The sequence below is a fragment of the Cynocephalus volans genome, chromosome 1 (genome assembly GCF_027409185.1).
Source record: "Cynocephalus volans isolate mCynVol1 chromosome 1, mCynVol1.pri, whole genome shotgun sequence".
NCBI classification, from domain to species: Eukaryota; Metazoa; Chordata; class Mammalia; order Dermoptera; family Cynocephalidae; genus Cynocephalus; species Cynocephalus volans.
Genome location: NC_084460.1, coordinates 282,189,514 through 282,207,639, shown reverse-complemented (window position 1 = coordinate 282,207,639; position 18,126 = coordinate 282,189,514). Strand labels below are relative to the sequence as shown.

At 34.9% G+C, this 18,126-nt stretch overlaps 1 protein-coding gene across 3 annotated transcripts in view; it reads left to right on the top strand.

Moving 5' to 3' along the window:
- Window positions 1-18,126, top strand: part of USP37 (ubiquitin specific peptidase 37) — a 112,160-nt gene that overhangs the window by 74,637 nt on the left and 19,397 nt on the right. For 2 of the 3 annotated variants that reach the window (XM_063104220.1, XM_063104214.1), the window contains exons 10-16: window positions 840-971; window positions 1,152-1,275; window positions 1,753-1,943; window positions 10,942-11,059; window positions 12,468-12,547; window positions 14,856-15,020; window positions 16,960-17,025. In XM_063104220.1, the coding sequence (XP_062960290.1) occupies window positions 840-971; window positions 1,152-1,275; window positions 1,753-1,943; window positions 10,942-11,059; window positions 12,468-12,547; window positions 14,856-15,020; window positions 16,960-17,025 (876 nt within the window). The remainder of the gene's footprint in view (window positions 1-839; window positions 972-1,151; window positions 1,276-1,752; window positions 1,944-10,941; window positions 11,060-12,467; window positions 12,548-14,855; window positions 15,021-16,959; window positions 17,026-18,126) is intronic. The other variant, XM_063104225.1, reaches the window with a different exon arrangement.

Here is an 18,126-nt window from a genome sequence, read left to right as displayed (position 1 = left end):
CTTGTATTTAAGGGAGAAAAAAAAAGTTATAAAGAATATTCTTAGGTAATTGACAAAATTGTATTAAAGAAAATATATTAGATAAGAATATTGTATCAATGTTAAATTTACTAATGTGGTAACTGTACTGTATTATATGAGTGAATGTTCTTGTTCTTATGAAATACACTGAAGAACTAAAGGAGAATGGTGTGTGCAACTCACTCTCATGGTTCAGGAAAAATAGAGGGGTATTAAATGATAAAGTACATGGTATAGAAGTTTAACAGTTGGTGAATCTCGATAAAGAATATTATAGTAACTTTTCTGAAAGCTTAAATATATTTCCAAATAAAAAGTTTTAAAATAAATATGTACTTTGGAAAAATGTTTGGCAGTACCTATTAAAGCTAAACACATATAACCTATGACCCAATGGTTCCTTTTCTGGGCATATTATGTAAGAGAAATGAATAAGTTATCTCAGTGAAAAAATTATAAATAAGAATAAATACCTCTTTGGGTAAGTCCCCAGTTATGCTTAGCATTTATTTGAAAATGTGCAGTCTTCCATTAGATGAAACTAAGTTATTGTTATAATCTTATAATGCAGTGATTCTCAAAGTATAATCCCCAGACCAGCATCATCAGCATCATCTGATAAGTTGTTAGAAATGCACATTTTTGCCCCACTCTCTCCAGACCTGAATCAGAAACTCTGGAATTGGGGTCCAGCAATATGTAGTTCAGCAAACCTTCCAGGTGATTCTCATGCATGCTAAAGTAGAGAACCTCTGCTATACTGAACATATTTCAGGAACTACTATTATCTTCTAAAGCACTCTTTCTTTCATTTTCAGCTTCTCCAATTTGGGAAATACCTGCTATATGAATGCAATTTTACAGTCTTTATTTTCACTTCAGTCATTTGCAAATGACTTGCTTAAGCAGGGTATCCCATGGAAGAAAATTCCACTCAATGCACTTATCAGGTAATTGTTATGTACTTTCTGAATAACTTTTTACTTCATTGCTTATAGAATGCTTATATTTGAAATGAATGCTCATTGCTTATATTTGAAATTTTATGTGCCATTGTTAGTAGTCTTTAAAATATCATGCCATCCAGTGTTTTGTAAAACATGCTAACCTTGTCTCTTTTGTTTTACCAGACGCTTTGCACACTTGCTTGTCAAAAAAGATATCTGTAATTCAGAGACCAAAAAAGATTTACTCAAGAAGGTCAAAAATGCCATTTCAGCTACAGCAGAGAGATTCTCTGGTTATATGCAGAATGTGAGTGCTAATTGTTTTTAAATGTTTTAGAGATAAGGGAGTATGAAATGATTTTTACTTTAAAATGAGTTTTGTGTGTGTTCATCATGGGTTGAAAAACCTGAGGGGTGATGTTAAAGTTCATTATGACTGTTCTGTGTATTTTATCATTTTAATATATAGATGTGGTTTGCCAGTGCAAAAACTTGGGCTGCGTTAGCTACAAAGTCTATTTTAGAAAAATTACTTTTTTTTTTAAACAAAGTGAGTCATTTATTTATTTATGTATGCAAATACAACTGATAGTTAAGAATATAAAATCTGTCATTTGCTTATTCACAAAATATGTACCCCCAAATCCTTATTAGAATAAATCTGACCTTGTTTGTGTATGTTACTGACTTCCAAGTGCTTTAGTTGTATAAATCACAATGTTAATAAGCCATTATTGTGATTAGAAATGTTTTGATATGATTAAAGATATTATTGTCTTCTTAGGATGCTCATGAATTTTTAAGTCAGTGCTTAGACCAGCTGAAAGAGGATATGGAAAAATTAAATAAAACTTGGAAGACTGAACCTGTTCCTGGAGAAGAAAATTTGCCAGACATTTCAGCTACTAAAGTATACACTTGCCCTGTTAGTGCAAATTTGGAATTTGAGGTTCAGCACTCCATTATTTGTAAAGCGTAAGTAGTCTCTAAGATTTTCCCCCTTTTAATTCTTTATGGCAATTTCTGTGACTTCTTGTCTTCCTTCTTATGTCATGGGGAAAACATAAACCCACAGATTACACCAAATTTCTTTTTTCAGAGTCATTATCTTTCTATAAAAATTCTTGGTGGGGGACCTGGCTGGTTAGCTTGGTTGGTTAGGGTGTGGGGCTGATAACACCAAGGTGTAGTACAAGCCAGCCACAAAACAAAAAAAATGTTTGGCAGGATGAGAACTGAGGAGAATTTAAATGCTTTGTTATATGCTTTAGTACTGAATAAACAATTTGATCCACAGTGTTTTGTTTTTTCTTTTCATTGCTGTGTGCAATATTGAGTTGTTTGGAATCCTTGTTTTCTTTTTCACTGAGACGACCCCCTCCTTATTAGTTGCTTATTTTGTTCAGCCAAATTATTATTAAAAATATTTTTTTACAAAATAGGTCAAAATTGGAATAATTTTTAACTTTTACAATGCATTGCAATCATGTTCACGATAATTATTGGCTTACTTTTTCCATTTATTAATTTCCGTACTCATTAACAGGACTCTATACCATGTACTTTGCTCAAAAGGTTTAATTTTGTTTAATATTCTAGTCATGTATAGTACATCTCTGAATAGTTTTTTAGAAAGAATGGAATTCTTCACAGCCCGTTTGTAAGTGAAAATTATTTCTGTGACTTCATATGTGACTTAACACAGAATTATTTAGACACACACAGCCTTTACCCCTCAACGTGTTATATATACCACCTCATCTTATCCTGTTATGCTGACACTCAAAAGAAACCTGACTTTGTGGTAATCTTTTCTTTTTCTTCCTGAAAATGTGTGGTATTCTTTATTTTTGAAATTTACAATTTTACTAGTTTACATATAGGTATTCACACTTTTTGTTGCTTTTGCCTTTAACATGATAGACCAAATCTTTATCTGAAGATTTGGGTTTTTCTTTAATCTCAAGAAAACTATTCTCTATTTTTTTTTTTTTTTTTCCATTAACTTTTTTTTTTTTTTTTAAAATTTTATTTTGTCGATATACATTGTAGCTGATTATTGCTTCCCATCACCAAAACCTCCCTCCCTTCTCCCTCCCCCCCTCCCCCCCGACAATGTCCTTTCTGTTTGCTTGTTGTATCAACTTCAAATAATTGTGGTTGTTATATCTTCTTCCCCCCCCCCCCCCAGTTTGTGTGTGTGTGTGTGTATGTGTGTGTGTGAATTTATATATTAATTTTTAGCTCCCTCCAATAAGTGAGAACATGTGGTATTTCTCTTTCTGTGCCTGACTTGTTTCACTTAATATAATTCTCTCAAGGTCCATCCATGTTGTTGCAAATGGCAGTATTTCATTCGTTTTTATAGCTGAGTAGTATTCCATTGTGTAGATGTACCACATTTTCCGTATCCACTCATCTGATGATGGGCATTTGGGCTGGTTCCAACTCTTGGCTATTGTAAAGAGTGCTGCGATGAACATTGGGGAACAGGTATACCTTCGACTTGATGATTTCCATTCCTCTGGGTATATTCCCAACAGTGGGATGGCTGGGTCGTATGGTAGATCTATTTGCAATTGTTTAAGGAACCTCCATACCATTTTCCATAGAGGCTGCACCATTTTGCAGTCCCACCAACAATGTATGAGAGTTCCTTTTTCTCCGCAGCCTCGCCAGCATTTATCGTTCAGAGTCTTTTGGATTTTAGCCATCCTAACTGGGGTTAGATGGTATCTCAATGTGGTTTTGATTTGCATTTCCTGGATGCTGAGTGATGTTGAGCATTTTTTCATATGTCTGTTGGCCATTTGGATATCTTCCTTAGAGAAATGCCTACTTAGCTCTTTTGCCCATTTTTTAATTGGGTTGCTTGTTTTCTTCTTGTAAAGTTGTTTGAGTTCCTTATATATTCTGGATATTAATCCTTTGTCAGATGTATATTTTGCAAATATTTTCTCCCACTCTGTTGGTTGTCTTTTAACTCTGTGAATTGTTTCTTTTGCTGTGCAGAAGCTTTTTAGTTTGATATAATCCCATTTGTTTATTTTTCCTTTGGTTGCCCGTGCTTTTGGGGTCGTATTCATGAAGTCTGTGCCCAGTCCTATTTCCTGAAGTGTTTCTCCTATGTTTTCTTTAAGAAGTTTTATTGTCTCAGCGTGTATATTTAAATCCTTAATCCATTTTGAGTTGATTTTAGTATACGGTGAGAGGTATGGATCTAGTTTCATTCTCCTGCATATCGATATCCAGTTATCCCAGCACCACTTGCTGAAGAGGCAGTCCCTTCGCCACTGAATAGGCTTGGTGCCTTTGTCAAAGATCAGATGGCAGTAAGTGTGTGGGTTGATTTCTGGATTCTCTATTCTATTCCATTGGTCAGTGTGTCTGTTTTTATGCCAGTACCATACTGTTTTGGTTATTATAGCTTTGTAGTATAGCTTAAAGTCAGGTAGTGTTATGCCTCCAGCTTTATTTTTTTTGCTGAGCATTGCTTTGGCTATTCGTGGTCTTTTATTGTTCCATATAAATGTCTGAATAGTTTTTTCCATTTCTGAGAAAAATGTCTTTGGAATTTTGATGGGGATTGCATTGAATTTGTATATCACTTTGGGTAGTATGGACATTTTCACTATGTTGATTCTTCCAATCCAAGAGCATGGAATATCTTTCCATCTTCTTGTATCCTCTCTAATTTCTCTCAGCAGTGGTTTGTAGTTCTCATTATAGAGATTTTTCACAACCTTGGTTAACTCAATTCCTAAGTATTTTATTTTTTTGGTGGCTATTGTAAATGGGCAGGCTTTCTTGATTTCTCCTTCTGCATGTTCACTATTGGAGAAAAGAAATGCTACTGATTTTTGTGTGTTGATTTTGTATCCTGCTACTGTGCTGAAATCATTTATCAATTCCAACAGTTTTTTTGTAGAGGTTTTAGGCTGTTCGATATATAGGATCATGTCATCTGCAAACAGGGACAGTTTGACTTCATCTTTTCCAATCTGGATGCCCTTTATTTCCTTCTCTTCTCTGATTGCTCTGGCTAGTACTTCCAACACTATGTTGAATAGAAGTGGTGAGAGTGGGCATCCTTGTCTAGTGCCTGTTCTTAAAGGAAAAGCTTTCAGCTTTTCCCCATTCAGGATGATATTGGCAGTGGGTTTGTCATATATGGCTTTAATTATGTTGAGATACTTTCCCTCTATACCTAACTTATAGAGGGTCTTTGTCATGAATGAGTGCTGAACTTTATCAAATGCTTTTTCAGCATCTATAGAGATGATCATATGGTCCTTGTGTTTGAGTTTATTAATATGGTGTATCACATTTATTGATTTGCGTATGTTGAACCAACCTTGCATCCCTGGGATGAATCCCACTTGATCGTGATGAATAATTTTTCGTATGTGTTGCTGTATTCTGTTTGCTAGTATTTTAGTGAGGATTTTTGCATCTATATTCATCAAGGATATCGGCCTGTAGTTTTCTTTTTTGGTTGTATCTTTACCTGGTTTTGGTATCAGGATGATGTTTGCTTCATAGAATGAGTTTGGGAGATTTGCGTCCGTTTCAATCTTTTGGAATAGTTTGTAAAGAATCGGTGTCAATTCCTCTTTGAATGTTTGGTAAAATTCTGCTGTGAATCCATCTGGTCCTGGGCTTTTCTTTGTTGGGAGCCTTCTGATAACAGCTTCAATCTCCTTTATTGTTATTGGTCTGTTCAAATTTTCTACGTCTTCACGGTTCAGTTTTGGGAGCTTGTGTGTGTCCAGAAATTTATCCATTTCCTCCAGATTTTCAAATTTGTTGGCGTATAGTTGTTTATAGTAGTCTCGAATGATTCCTTGTATTTCAGATGAATCAGTTGTAATATCGCCTTTTTCATTTCTAATTTTTGTTATTTGAGTCTTCTCTCTTCTTTTTTTTGTTAGCCATGCTAATGGTTTGTCAATTTTATTTATCTTTTCAAAAAACCAACTTTTTGATTCGTTGATCTTTTGAATTGTTTTTTGGTTTTCAATTTCATTCAGTTCTGCTCTGATCTTAATGATTTCTTTCCGTCTGCTAACTTTAGGATTGGATTGTTCTTGTTTTTCTAGTTCTTTAAGGTGAAGTGTTAGGTTGTTCACTTGCCATCTTTCCATTCTTCTGAAGTGAGCATTTAATGCAATAAATTTTCCCCTCAATACTGCTTTTGCAGTATCCCACAGGTTTTGGTATGATGTATCATTGTTTTCATTAGTTTCAATAAACTTTTTGATTTCCTGCTTGATTTCTTCTTGGACCCATATGTCATTAAGTAGAATGCTGTTTAATTTCCATGTGTTTGTATAGTTTCCAAAGTTTTGTTTGTTATTAATTTCTAGTTTTAATCCATTATTGTCTGAGAAAATACATGGGATAATTCCAATTTTTTTGAATTTGTTGAGACTTGATTTGTGACCTAATATGTGATCTATCCTGGAGAATGATCCATGTGCTGATGAGAAGAATGAATATTCTGAGGTTGTTGGATGGAATGTTCTGTTGATATCTGCCATGTCCAATTGGTCTAGAGTATTGTTTAGATCTTGTGTTTCTCTGCTGATTCTTTGCCTAGATGATCTGTCCAATATTGACAGTGGGGTATACAGGTCTCCTGCTATTATGGTATTAGTGTCTATTTCCTTCTTTAGGTCTAATAGAGTTTGTTTTATAAATCTGGCTGCTCCAACATTGGGTGCGTACATATTTATGATTGTTATGTCTTCTTGATGGATCAGTCCTTTTATCATTAAGTAGTGTCCCTCATTGTCTCTTTTTATGGTTTTTAGTTTAAAGTCTATTTTGTCAGATATAAGAATAGCCACTCCAGCTCGTTTTTCTTTTCTGTTTGCATGGTAAATCTTTTTCCATCCTTTCACTCTTAGTCTGTGTGAATCTTTATGGGTGAGGTGGGTCTCTTGTAGGCAGCATATAGTTGGGTCCTGCTTTTTGATCCAGTCAGCCAGTCTGTGTCTTTTAATTGGGGAATTTAAGCCTTTAACATTAAGAGTTGTTATTGAAAGGTGTTGATTTATGCCTAGCATTTTATTGGTTGTTTGGTTGTCTTAGGTGTCTTTTGTTCCTTGCTTTCTGATTTACTGTTTGGTTTCTTTGTTTGTTGGTTCCTTAGGTTGTAGATAGTGTTTTTGTTAGCTTGTCAAGAAAACTATTCTCTAAATACTACTTTTCTCCCATTTGTTCTGGGATTTTCTTTAGAAATATTCAAAATCCATATATTGGTTCTCCAATTCTCTGTTTTCCATATCTGTTTCTCTTAGCCTGCTCAAAATGATAGTCTTCACTGAGGGCTCTTTCAACTATAACATTCTAGCGTTTTTGACTAGAATTTGTTCATGTGGATAATATAATATAAAGATAGTCTGTAACATTTCTTGCCTTCTTTCATGTCTTTTTTCCCCCAATGGATAGATGATTTTCTGAAGAAAAAGTCTGGATCTTCCAAGTATAGTTCATCTCCTTGTAAAAGCCAGAGAGCCCAGCAGCAGTTAATATGATAGCCATCTGTATCTGTTCCTTCTAATGCACTTTCCAAACAAAATTTGGGCAAATCAGAAAGAGAATCAAAGTTTTCAATTGTTATTTTTTCATTGAATTGTGGGAGTACCATTCATATTTCTTTTGATAGGAAAATTTCACTTGCCTATGTGGAAATGGCCACTGCCAGCCCACCACCTCCCTCAGACATGTCTGGGCAGGTGGGTGGTGGAATCATTTCAGGCAGTATAGGAAGAAAGAAGACCATATCAAAGCAGTGGCTGCTGTACTATGCCAACATTGTTAGGCACTAACTGTGTGGCACCCACATGGTGGGTGCACGGTTGAGGTATGTGCATCAGTGCCATAAATGGCATGGGTCACAGGATATAGGTGTACCAAGTGCCAGGCTAGGCAGTGGCACAAGGTGTGGCAACTGGGGGTGGATAAAGTTCTGTGAGGCCACAGCAGCAACAGTACATCTACCTCTTTGAAGACCTCGCCTTGGTTGCTTTATTAGTAATTTTCTTTAGGACAGTACTCTAAATATGAACTAGTTTCTGGTTAAAGGAAGAATCCGTATATGTTATGAATTGTAATTTTGCATGTTTATCTTCTGTTGCATCTGGCTGTAGGCTTGTTTGGCTAGTTTGGCAAATATACTTATTATTTTAAACTATTATATTTGACTGCTTTTCAGTTATAAGAAAATTCAGTGCATTTATAATATATTCTTGAATATGAAGAATTCTTATGAATTCTTCATTTGAAGAACTTAAAATATCTGGAACTAAGGACATAAAATACCTCTCAAAATCTCATTCTGCAGTCTTATCTCAGTAATGACAATTCCAAAATTATGCTGTATTTCTTGACAATTTTCTTTCTCTTTCTCTTACTCTTACACGCCACATCTTGTATGTCAGCAAATCTTTTTAACACTACTTTCAAAATATATCCAGAATCTGACCTCTTTTTTACCACCTTTACTGCCACCACCCTGTTCCAAGCCATTATCATCTCTTGCCTGAATTGTTGCAGCATCTTCTAAACTGGTCTCCACACTTCTGCCCATGTCTCTCTTTTAAACACATTAGCCAAAGTGATCCTTTAAAATGGAATAAGTTCATGTCAGCCCTTCTCATAAAATTAAAAAAACCTGTAGCCTGTAAAAGGCCATATAATCTGCCTCTCAGCACCCCTTTCCCCACCATTAACTCTGTGGCTTCTTCTATCACTCTTTTCCCCTTGCTCATTTTGTTTCAACCAAATTAGCTTCCTTGTTTTTGTTCAAAAAATGCCTGAGGATCCCGGTGCCTTAGGGCCTTTACGCTTACTATTTTCTCTATCCCCATATTCTCACATAGCTAGTGCCCTCACTCCTCTAGGTCTTTTTGTAAAGGCCATTTGCTCAGTGAGGCATTTTCTTTCCACCCTATCCGAAATTTCAACCATCTCCTCTGATCCTTTACTTCCCTCTTCCCTACTGTGTTTTTCCTCCTTAACATGTATCATTAACTTGCTATATATTTTACTTCTGTGTTTTATTGTCTCTCTCCCCCAGTATAGTGAAAGCTTTATGAAGGGAGGTATTTTTGTCTTGGTTTATTCACTGCTATAGCCCCAGTGCTTAGAACAGTTCTTGGCATTTAAGAGACCGTATTAGTTTCTCAAATTGCCTCAAACTTATTGTCTTAAAACAACACCCATTTATTATCTCACAGCTCTGTAGGTCAGCAATCTGGGCATGGTGTGGCTGAGTTCTCTCCTCAGAGTATCGCAAGGTTGAAATCAAGGTGTTGCTCAGGCTGTGCTCTTATTTGGAGTCCAGGATCCTCTTCCAAGTTCATTACGGTTGTGGGCTGAATTTAGATCATTGCAGTCCTAAGACTGAAGTTCCTATTTTCTTGCTAGCTGTCAGCTGGGGTCACTCATTTCCCGAAGAATGCCTGCAGTTCCCTGCCATGTGGCTTCCATGGGCAGTTCACAACAGTGCTATTTGCTTTCTTCCAGGCTACCAGGAGCACATCTCTCTGACTTCTAATCCCAGACTTCCTCTGTTTCTGCCCTCTAGACCTAGATGTAAAGGGCTCATGTGATTTAATCTGACCCACCCATATAATCTCCTTTTCAGTTAACTCAGAGTTGAGATTAGTAACCTTAATTATATCTGAAAAATCCCTTTTGCCAGGCAAAGTAACATCATCATAGGCATGATAGTTCATCATCATAACAGGTTTTACCCACATTCAAAAGGGATGGAATTATACAAAGGGGAGGGTCATCTTATAATTCTGCCTTTCAGAAAGGCATTCAATAAATACTTGTTGAACGAAGAACAAATAGATTCTTTTTATGCTCCCCAGTCTTCAGTTGTGGCAATAGGGAACTGAGGCACAAAATTAAATATTACTAGAAATGCTGGTAAGAAGACAAAATGAAAAGCAGTCAACTAAAACTATTTAAAACAAATAAATTTGCTTCCAGGTAAATTGAATATGGTATTTTGATCTCTGAGCCCATTTTTAAAAATTCTATTAGCATATATCCAACCAAATGATTCTGCTACCTAACAGAAGTGCCCCACATGTACACCAAGAATACAGAATTTTCAAAGCAGCATTGTTCATATAGCCAAAAGCTGGAAACAATCCAAATGTTCATCAGTAGTAATTTGGATAATTGTGGAATATTCATACAGATTAGTACTAGACAACAGTGTAAATGCACTACAGTTGTGTAGCAGGCCTGGTTGAATCTTACAGTCATGCTGAACAAAAAAGGCTAGTTAAAAGAAAATATACTGTGATTCGTTTATATAAGGTTCAAAAACAGGCAAAACTCAACTATAGTATTGCAAGTCAGAATAATAGTTACCTTTTGGAAGAAGGGAGTAGTGATTGGGAAGGGCTATGTAAAGGGGCTTCTAGGGAGTTCATAGTGTTCTGTTTCTTGATTTGTGTGACAAGTACATGGGTGTGTTAACTGATAATTCATCAAGCTGAGCAGTGTGACTGGTTCACTTTTCTCTATGTACGCTGTACTTTAGTGTTTTAAAGTCTGGGGGTTTTTTTAAATGTAAAATTTTTAAAGTTAGCATTTTAAGGAAGTACTTAAATACTTGCAGTTGAGGTTTTGTCTGCATTAATTTAGTACGGGTTATGTTATAAAACCAAAGGGTTTGGATCCCCATACTAGCCAGCTGCCCAAAAAAAAAAAAAAGTAATATGGGTTAAAGTAAGCATGAGAATAAAAATTTCAAAAATAAATTAAGTTAAATTACACTTAAAAAAAAGTGAACATGAGAAAAGTTTTAAGTGTTGTATATTTCTTATGCCTACTCATCGTGTGTCAAGTACCGTGAGTTCTGTGGGGGAACATTGTTTCTCAAGTATATTTGCATTTCTTTTGTATTGCTCTAAATGCTTCCATTTGTCTCCTTTTATTCTTACAGATGTGGAGAGATTATTCCCAAAAGAGAACAGTTTAATGATCTCTCCATCGACCTGCCTCGTAGGAAAAAGCCACTCCCTCCTCGTTCAATTCAAGATTCTCTTGATCTTTTCTTTAGGGTAAGTAATATCTTTGATATTTTCACATAACTAAAATTTATTTATCATAGATATTGTATTTGAAATTGGTTTCTTCAAGGCAGAGTTTCAACAAAATTATTTGCATGGAAAACAAGTGAGAAGTATTTATAAATATTTATTTTTAAAAGCTTGATGAAATCTAATTGTAAGTCATTGAAGAAGAAGATTGATTGCTTAAATAAATTATATATTTAACTCAATGGCAAAGGTTTTAGACAAACTTAGAAGCAATTCATTATTTGTAAACAAATATAAATTTAAAGCATTTGAAATGACATATGCTAAAATTTGGTAATGTGAATTAAAATTGGAGATACTATGTCAGTTGGTATACTAAGATATGAGGAATGAAAAAATACTCTTTGCTTTTCCTTAGGCTGTATGTACCCTGTTAGAAACAAGATAGAAGAATTATGTTTATCCAAAGCTGTAGATTAAATAATTGTGTCTGTGCTATACTGTTACAGATATTCAGAATGTTTCTAGGCATGATTAGACCTGTTGTATAGCAGTTCTTTTAACTGGTGGAAATTTACCAGAATCCCCCTATACGCTATAGAAATAAAATAGTGGTCCTTGTTTTGTTGTAGCAAATTGGCAGGGTTATCTTCCTTAGGTTAAAAAAAAAAACTCTGTTCTTTAAATAATGCATTCAGCTTCACCTGAAGATAAATACTTTGCTTTCCTTTTGCTTTAGTCATCCTTTAATATTTCCGTTATTATCATAGACTTCAAAGATTTTCTGATGAATCTTTATCCCAATTTTTGAAAGGATTTTCTGTTTTAGTTTTCTCTCTGTAATGATATCTACCCCAGACTTTGGTCCTTTTAGAGCAGTTGTTTTTAGTGGGCTGTCATCAGAAGGCTGAATTCCATCATAAGAAAGGGGTAGAGTTACACCTAACAGTCCAGGAACTCCACCTAACCTGGATGAGATCTTATCTCTGTTAAGGCCATATGTTAAAATCTGGATATACTCTTGGTAGTGATTCGTGTGTATCCATGGGGAAAAGGTTGAGAATCTGCTATTTTAGAGTCTGGTTACTCTTATGAATTGAGATGTCTCCTTGGTAAAAAGGAAATTAGGAGTTCTGAAATAGGGCATAATGTTATAAGACAACTATATTTTGAGGATTAGGTCTTAATTTAGTAAGGCTTGTGGCTGTAGACACAAAATTTAAACTGGTTTAAAATTGACACATCTGTAAGAATAAAAGGAGACAGACAAATGGAAGCATTTAGAGCAATACGAAAGAAATACAAATATACTTGAAAATTTATATGACAGTTTCATTCCACTGAACTAGTAAGACTAGAAAAGGTTATATTTGCATTTAATGGGTTAATACTGATTTAACTTTATGCTTTTCTATTTTTCTTTTTATAGGCAGAAGAACTTGAATATTCTTGTGAGAAATGTGGTGGGAAATGTGCTCTTGTCAGGCACAAATTTAACAGGCTTCCCAGGTAAATTTAATTGCTCTTTAATTTTTCTTTTTTAAGTACGTACAAATATTAATGAATAAGTAAAGCTTACAGAATGGATTGCTAAAGAAGGTCAGCAAAGCCGAGATGTGAAGAATGTAGAGGATGGAGAGCTAGAGTGCTCTTGCATAAGAAAGGAAGAGGGTTTGGAGTGTTGAAGAGGAAAAGAGTCTTGAGAGTCTCAAGAAGATAGCAGTAATAGGATGCAGTTGCTGAGACTTGGGAATAATGATAGGGACTAGCTAGTAGAGTTTTAATTCAGTAATGTGTAACATTCAGTTTTAATTTGTTGTCCTTTGTTGTGCTGTAGTTTCCCTTTCCTATCTCAAACCTTAAGTAAAAATCTGCTACAGACACATAAACATGAAAATAAATTAGGAAGAGTAATTTTTTGCAGTTTGTACCTTCTTTTTTTTCAGAGGATCTTATACATTAGTAAGTTTCCCATAATCATAAGACAAATTTTCTGATTTAGGAGTGAAATTAAATTATACTGTATTAGCTCTGTATAAACAAAGATAAAACCAAGTTAGTTACAAAAATTATAATGTGGTTATAGGATAGCTTTTAGCTCTTTCCAAGAATAGATCTCAACCACAAATAAGGTTATTATTAACATTAAGTATCTATGTGGTACTTTACTTTCTTTTATTAGCTTCAGTTTTCTATGAGTAAGTGTGGAGTTTCTGGAACCTAGCCCCTAGAGACTAGTTCTTTTACGTTCCATAATTACTCCTTTTTAGAAAATGAGTTGTTTTTAAAGAAATGACTTTATAAACCATAGTAGTAGTATTATATTGACCATAGTCCATATTTTTACTTAAAAGACTTTGTTCTTTTCTATTTACGAGTGTTTTGAGTCAGGAGGGTGGGAAGAAGAAATCTTAAGGCAAAGGACTGGTTATTACCAGCTGTCACTAACTAAGGAAACCAGTGTACAATTAAAAAGACTTGTTTGACTTTGCAAGCTCAATATCTCTTCCCGTTCTCATTCTCTATTTGGTCTTTCAAGTGGAAAAAATGTACAGTGAGGGGAATTTTTCTCCTTGTTTTTCTTTTTTCTGGTAAGTCACTGTATTAAAGGTTGATTTATTCCAAACTTACATGAAATAGAAGCCTCTGTATCTTAAACCCTAATGATAAGCTTTGTTCAATTTTTGTTCGTTATAATATTCAAAGTCATTCTACTTTTGTTCTTGAAGGGCCTGGTATCTTTATATTAATTTTTTTACTTTTAGTCCGCCTCATCTTTGCGATTGGTGATTTTGACTATCATCTTCCTATTTCATATTGCCTTTTGGTTACGATTAGTCTCTTCACATCACTTGGGTCCTTGTGTTCACTCAGCTTGTGAATTTTTGAAGGTTGTGAATTCTAGCATGCTTTTTAAAAGAAATGCACAATCGCTAACTTTACAAATTTTTGAGTTTATGGCTTCTGTGATGAAGGCATATACGGTAAGAGAGGAAACAGTTTTTCATAGATCAGACTTTTTTTTTTCGCCTAGAACTGAAGTTTATTCCTATAAGATTTATGAAATTCCATTTTTAAAGTGTTCTTGTGGGCTGTGAAATATATTTAATCCATCAGGCAGAGATTGTGTTCTGTACAAAAGGTGAAAAGTTTACCACAATAGAAACCAAAAAGAATTCAGTGTTTCTAAAGAGCTAAAATCCCTTAAAACCAGACCAAATTTGCCCAAATTTAGCATGTAATGTTTTGTATTTTTGTCTAGGTAGGGGAAGTGTTTCATTTCTCTCTTAGCTTTCTCCAGAGAAAGTGCTCCTGAAATAAGAGAATAATTCTTGTCGAAAATTATCTTGAAATAATTAATGTTCACCATCAAACATTAGGGCTATGTAGCATTTTAATTTAATAGAAATTATTTTACCTATAGTGATTATATAACACATATTTCTTTTTTAACTATATAACAGTGAAGTAAATAATTTAAAGGTTTTTAACTCATCATCAATACCAGCATTTAAAAATTTACTATTCATTTCTGCTGTTTTATTTATTGGAGTTTTTTTCTGGGAACATTAGTATTTTACTCAAACCTTATTAATCCACTAGTATTAGTGTTTTGTTTTTATTTGTATGCTTAGTACCTAGCCCAATGCCTGGCACATAGCAGGCATTCAGTAAATGTTCTTTGAAGTATCTTTAGTTTGGCCAAATTATTCTTTAAACCAAAAGTTGTCTAACATGGTTAGAGTGATCTCTTTTAATCTATAAGAGAGTTACCTGTATTATGTATGAATTAGTAAGGTCATCTCCTGTTTTTCAGGATACTCATTCTTCATTTGAAACGATATAGCTTCAACGTGGCTCTCTCACTTAACAACAAGATTGGGCAGCAAGTCATCATTCCAAGATACCTGTCTCTGTCATCTCATTGCACTGAAAATACAAAACCACCTTTTACCCTTGGTTGGAGTACACATATGGCAATGTAAGTCCTTCAGAGAGAGTGTCTTTACCTTCCCTCCTGAAATTGAAAAGCTTTAGTATCCAATCAAAGAATGACTGAACTAGATAACCTGACTCTCAGGTAAAAATCAGACCAAGGAGGAGATTTTAATTTTGCTTTATTTTGGAATTTTAGTGTTAAATTACTGCCAGATTGAAGTAATTGAAGAAAATGCTTAAACAAAATTCTTCCAAGTTTATTAGCTGCCTTTCGTAATGAGGTGCTTTTTTAGGGAATACTCTTACTCTTTTAAACCACTAGAAGACAATTTGATACACTTTGGGAATATAAATCAAACTCGGGTGATCTTAAGGGTCACATGGATACTAAAAATACTGATTCCTATGTTCTTTCCCTGGAAGTTCTGCTTCCGTAGATGTGGGATACAGCTTGGGAGTCAGTATTTTTAACAAATATCTCAGTTGACTCTTCAGGAGATGCAAATTTGAGAAACAGTGTGCTAAATGTTATGCTGGAGCCCCCAAAATAGAATGTGTCTTTGTAAATGTGTTATCACCAATGGGAAGAACTTCAGTGGCTCCTAGAAAATTTTCTTTTTCTTTTTTTTTTGACTTTTTCGTGACCGGCACTCAGCCAGTGAGTGCACTGACCATTCCTATATAGGATCCGAACCCGCGGCGGGAGCGTTGCTGCGCTCCCAGCGCCGCATTCTCCCGAGTGCGCCAGGGGCTCGGCCCACCTAGAAAATTTTCAAAGGGAAAAGAAGTAACCTTTAACCTTTACTTTGTTTTGCTCCATCATGTATGCTGGGAAAACCTTAGGAATTCTCTGAATGTTGCTAGTTTTTCTGCATACTAGCATTACTTTGGAGCCATATGCTGTAGTTGTTTCTATTCTTGAACACGAGTTTCATAGAATCATAAAATTCTAGAACTTTAGGGCCGAGCCTGTGGCGCACTTGGTAGAGTGCTGCGCTGGGAGCGTGGCGACGCTCCCGCCGCGGGTTCGGATCCTATGTAGGACTCACCGGTGCACTCACTGGCTGAGTGCCCGTCACGAAAAAAACGACCAAAAAAAAAAAAAAAATTTAAAAATTCTAGAACTTTAGAGGTGAAGGGGATTTTAGAGATTTTGTCCAAATCTTTAATTTTTCCAGAGGAGATCCAAGAAGAATAAGTGATTTTCCTAAGGACATACAATTAATAACTCTTGGCTAACGTGAAATAATAGAAATTTCAGAAAGTGAGTGAACATTTGCCAACAAAAATTGATGCAGTTTTGTAAAACAGATTTCTCTTTGGATTTATAATTGAAATATATGTTACATTGTATAAGTTTACACTAAAGTCCTCAAGAGACTACTAATAAGTCATGTGTCCAGAGTCTTAAGTGTTTCTCATTTTTTCCATTACGGCTTTTCCTTGTAATAAGTGTTTTTGCTTGGTGCAAACTGCCCTCTGCTGGTAGAGCTATTTACTCTTTATGGCAGTAATACTATATATCACGCCATCAGTGTAGGGTTTTTACGATCACAGGCCTGAAACTGACTTCGTAATTTAATAGCTTTAAGACCTTGGACAAATTCTTTGACTTACCTGTAGGGAAAAGAATAGGGTGGTTGTGAACACTGAATGAGTTAATCCACATAGAGTTCTTATTACAGTGCCTGACATCTAGTAAGTCCTCAATAAATGAGAGCTATTATTATTTTATTGATTAAAAGTAAAGAACTGAGACAAGGTAATTTTCCTTTAGTTTTTCTTTTCATATGCATTACACTTGACTTTGTTTCCAGTGCTGTTTATTTAAATTATTGGGTCAGGGAAAGCCTAGAGATGGTATTTCATTTTCTCTTTTGGCCTTTATTGCTAGTCATTTAAAAAGTATTATTATTGGAAGTTAAATATGTATCTTTAATAATGCAATTGTATACATTATATATTTTCTAATTTTCTGATAGTTCTAGACCATTGAAAGTCTCTCAAATGGTGAATTCCTGCATCACCAGCCCTTCTACACCTTCAAAGTGAGTTATGTTTCTTGTGTACCCCAAATTTGTATTTTTAAGGATTTGGCTTACCCTAATCTCCAAGATTGCCCTCCTCCCTTTTCTATAGTGTTGCTCTTTTTGCATGATAACTGCTCTGTTTTACCCATATTTTGGAATTTTTCTGAATCTGGTTTAAAGTATAGCTTAGGGTATAACAAGTTTTTAACAGTGAAATAAGTTCAGGCGATCCTCTCAATATGTGGTTTTAAAATTTCTCAAAACATCATTTATTAATATGTAATGATTTTATCCTAAAACTCTAAAAATGAACTGATGACAAGGGACTTTAGGGATTCGAGGGATAAAATAACCCCTGTTAGTCTAAAGCACCCTTCCTCAAAGAAGCATGGACTCCCAAAACATCTTTTTACCTGTTGCTAGCCAGTCTGGGACTTTGGTTTTCAACACCGAGTAGGAGGTATTCTGAAAGGGTACAGGAAAACAGCATGCACTACTGGAATGTAGCTATTCTACAAATGCATTATGTTTTTTGTTCAAGACCAAAAGTTTGTCCAAGGAAGGAAGCAAATGCTTTTTTTTTTTTTTAATGTATCTCCTCTAAGATTTCCTAGAACCACAGTTCCTGATTAGACTATTCTAATTGACTTAGTTCTCATTTGACTTTAAAATTTGATGTCCTAAAGTACTTTTAGAACAGAGACACTTTTGTTGTTTAAGGGCTTTTGGGGGGGCTTATATAACCATAAAATGACATTTGGGAACTGCTATTTTCTTTTCCTCCTGTTAATTATTTTTCAGTGCAATTAAAACCAGATGACTAACATGACTAGAAATCTGAAATGGTACCGATATGAATACCCTTGTCCGTTCTCAAGATACAAATGAGCAATACCACTTGGCTGCTTAGAAAGTGAGCAAGTGATGCATTTACAGGATGAATATTTTTCATTGCTACAGGCAAGCTGCCTTCTGTGAATATAGTAATTATTAATGGAATGCACTCTTTATGTTCCAAATCACTTAGTTGCAAGAAAGAAATTATTTCATTGGGCATCATTGAACCTTGGCATGGTCATCTGTTCTCCAGGGTCTAGTGGTATGAGAATTTGAAAGTTG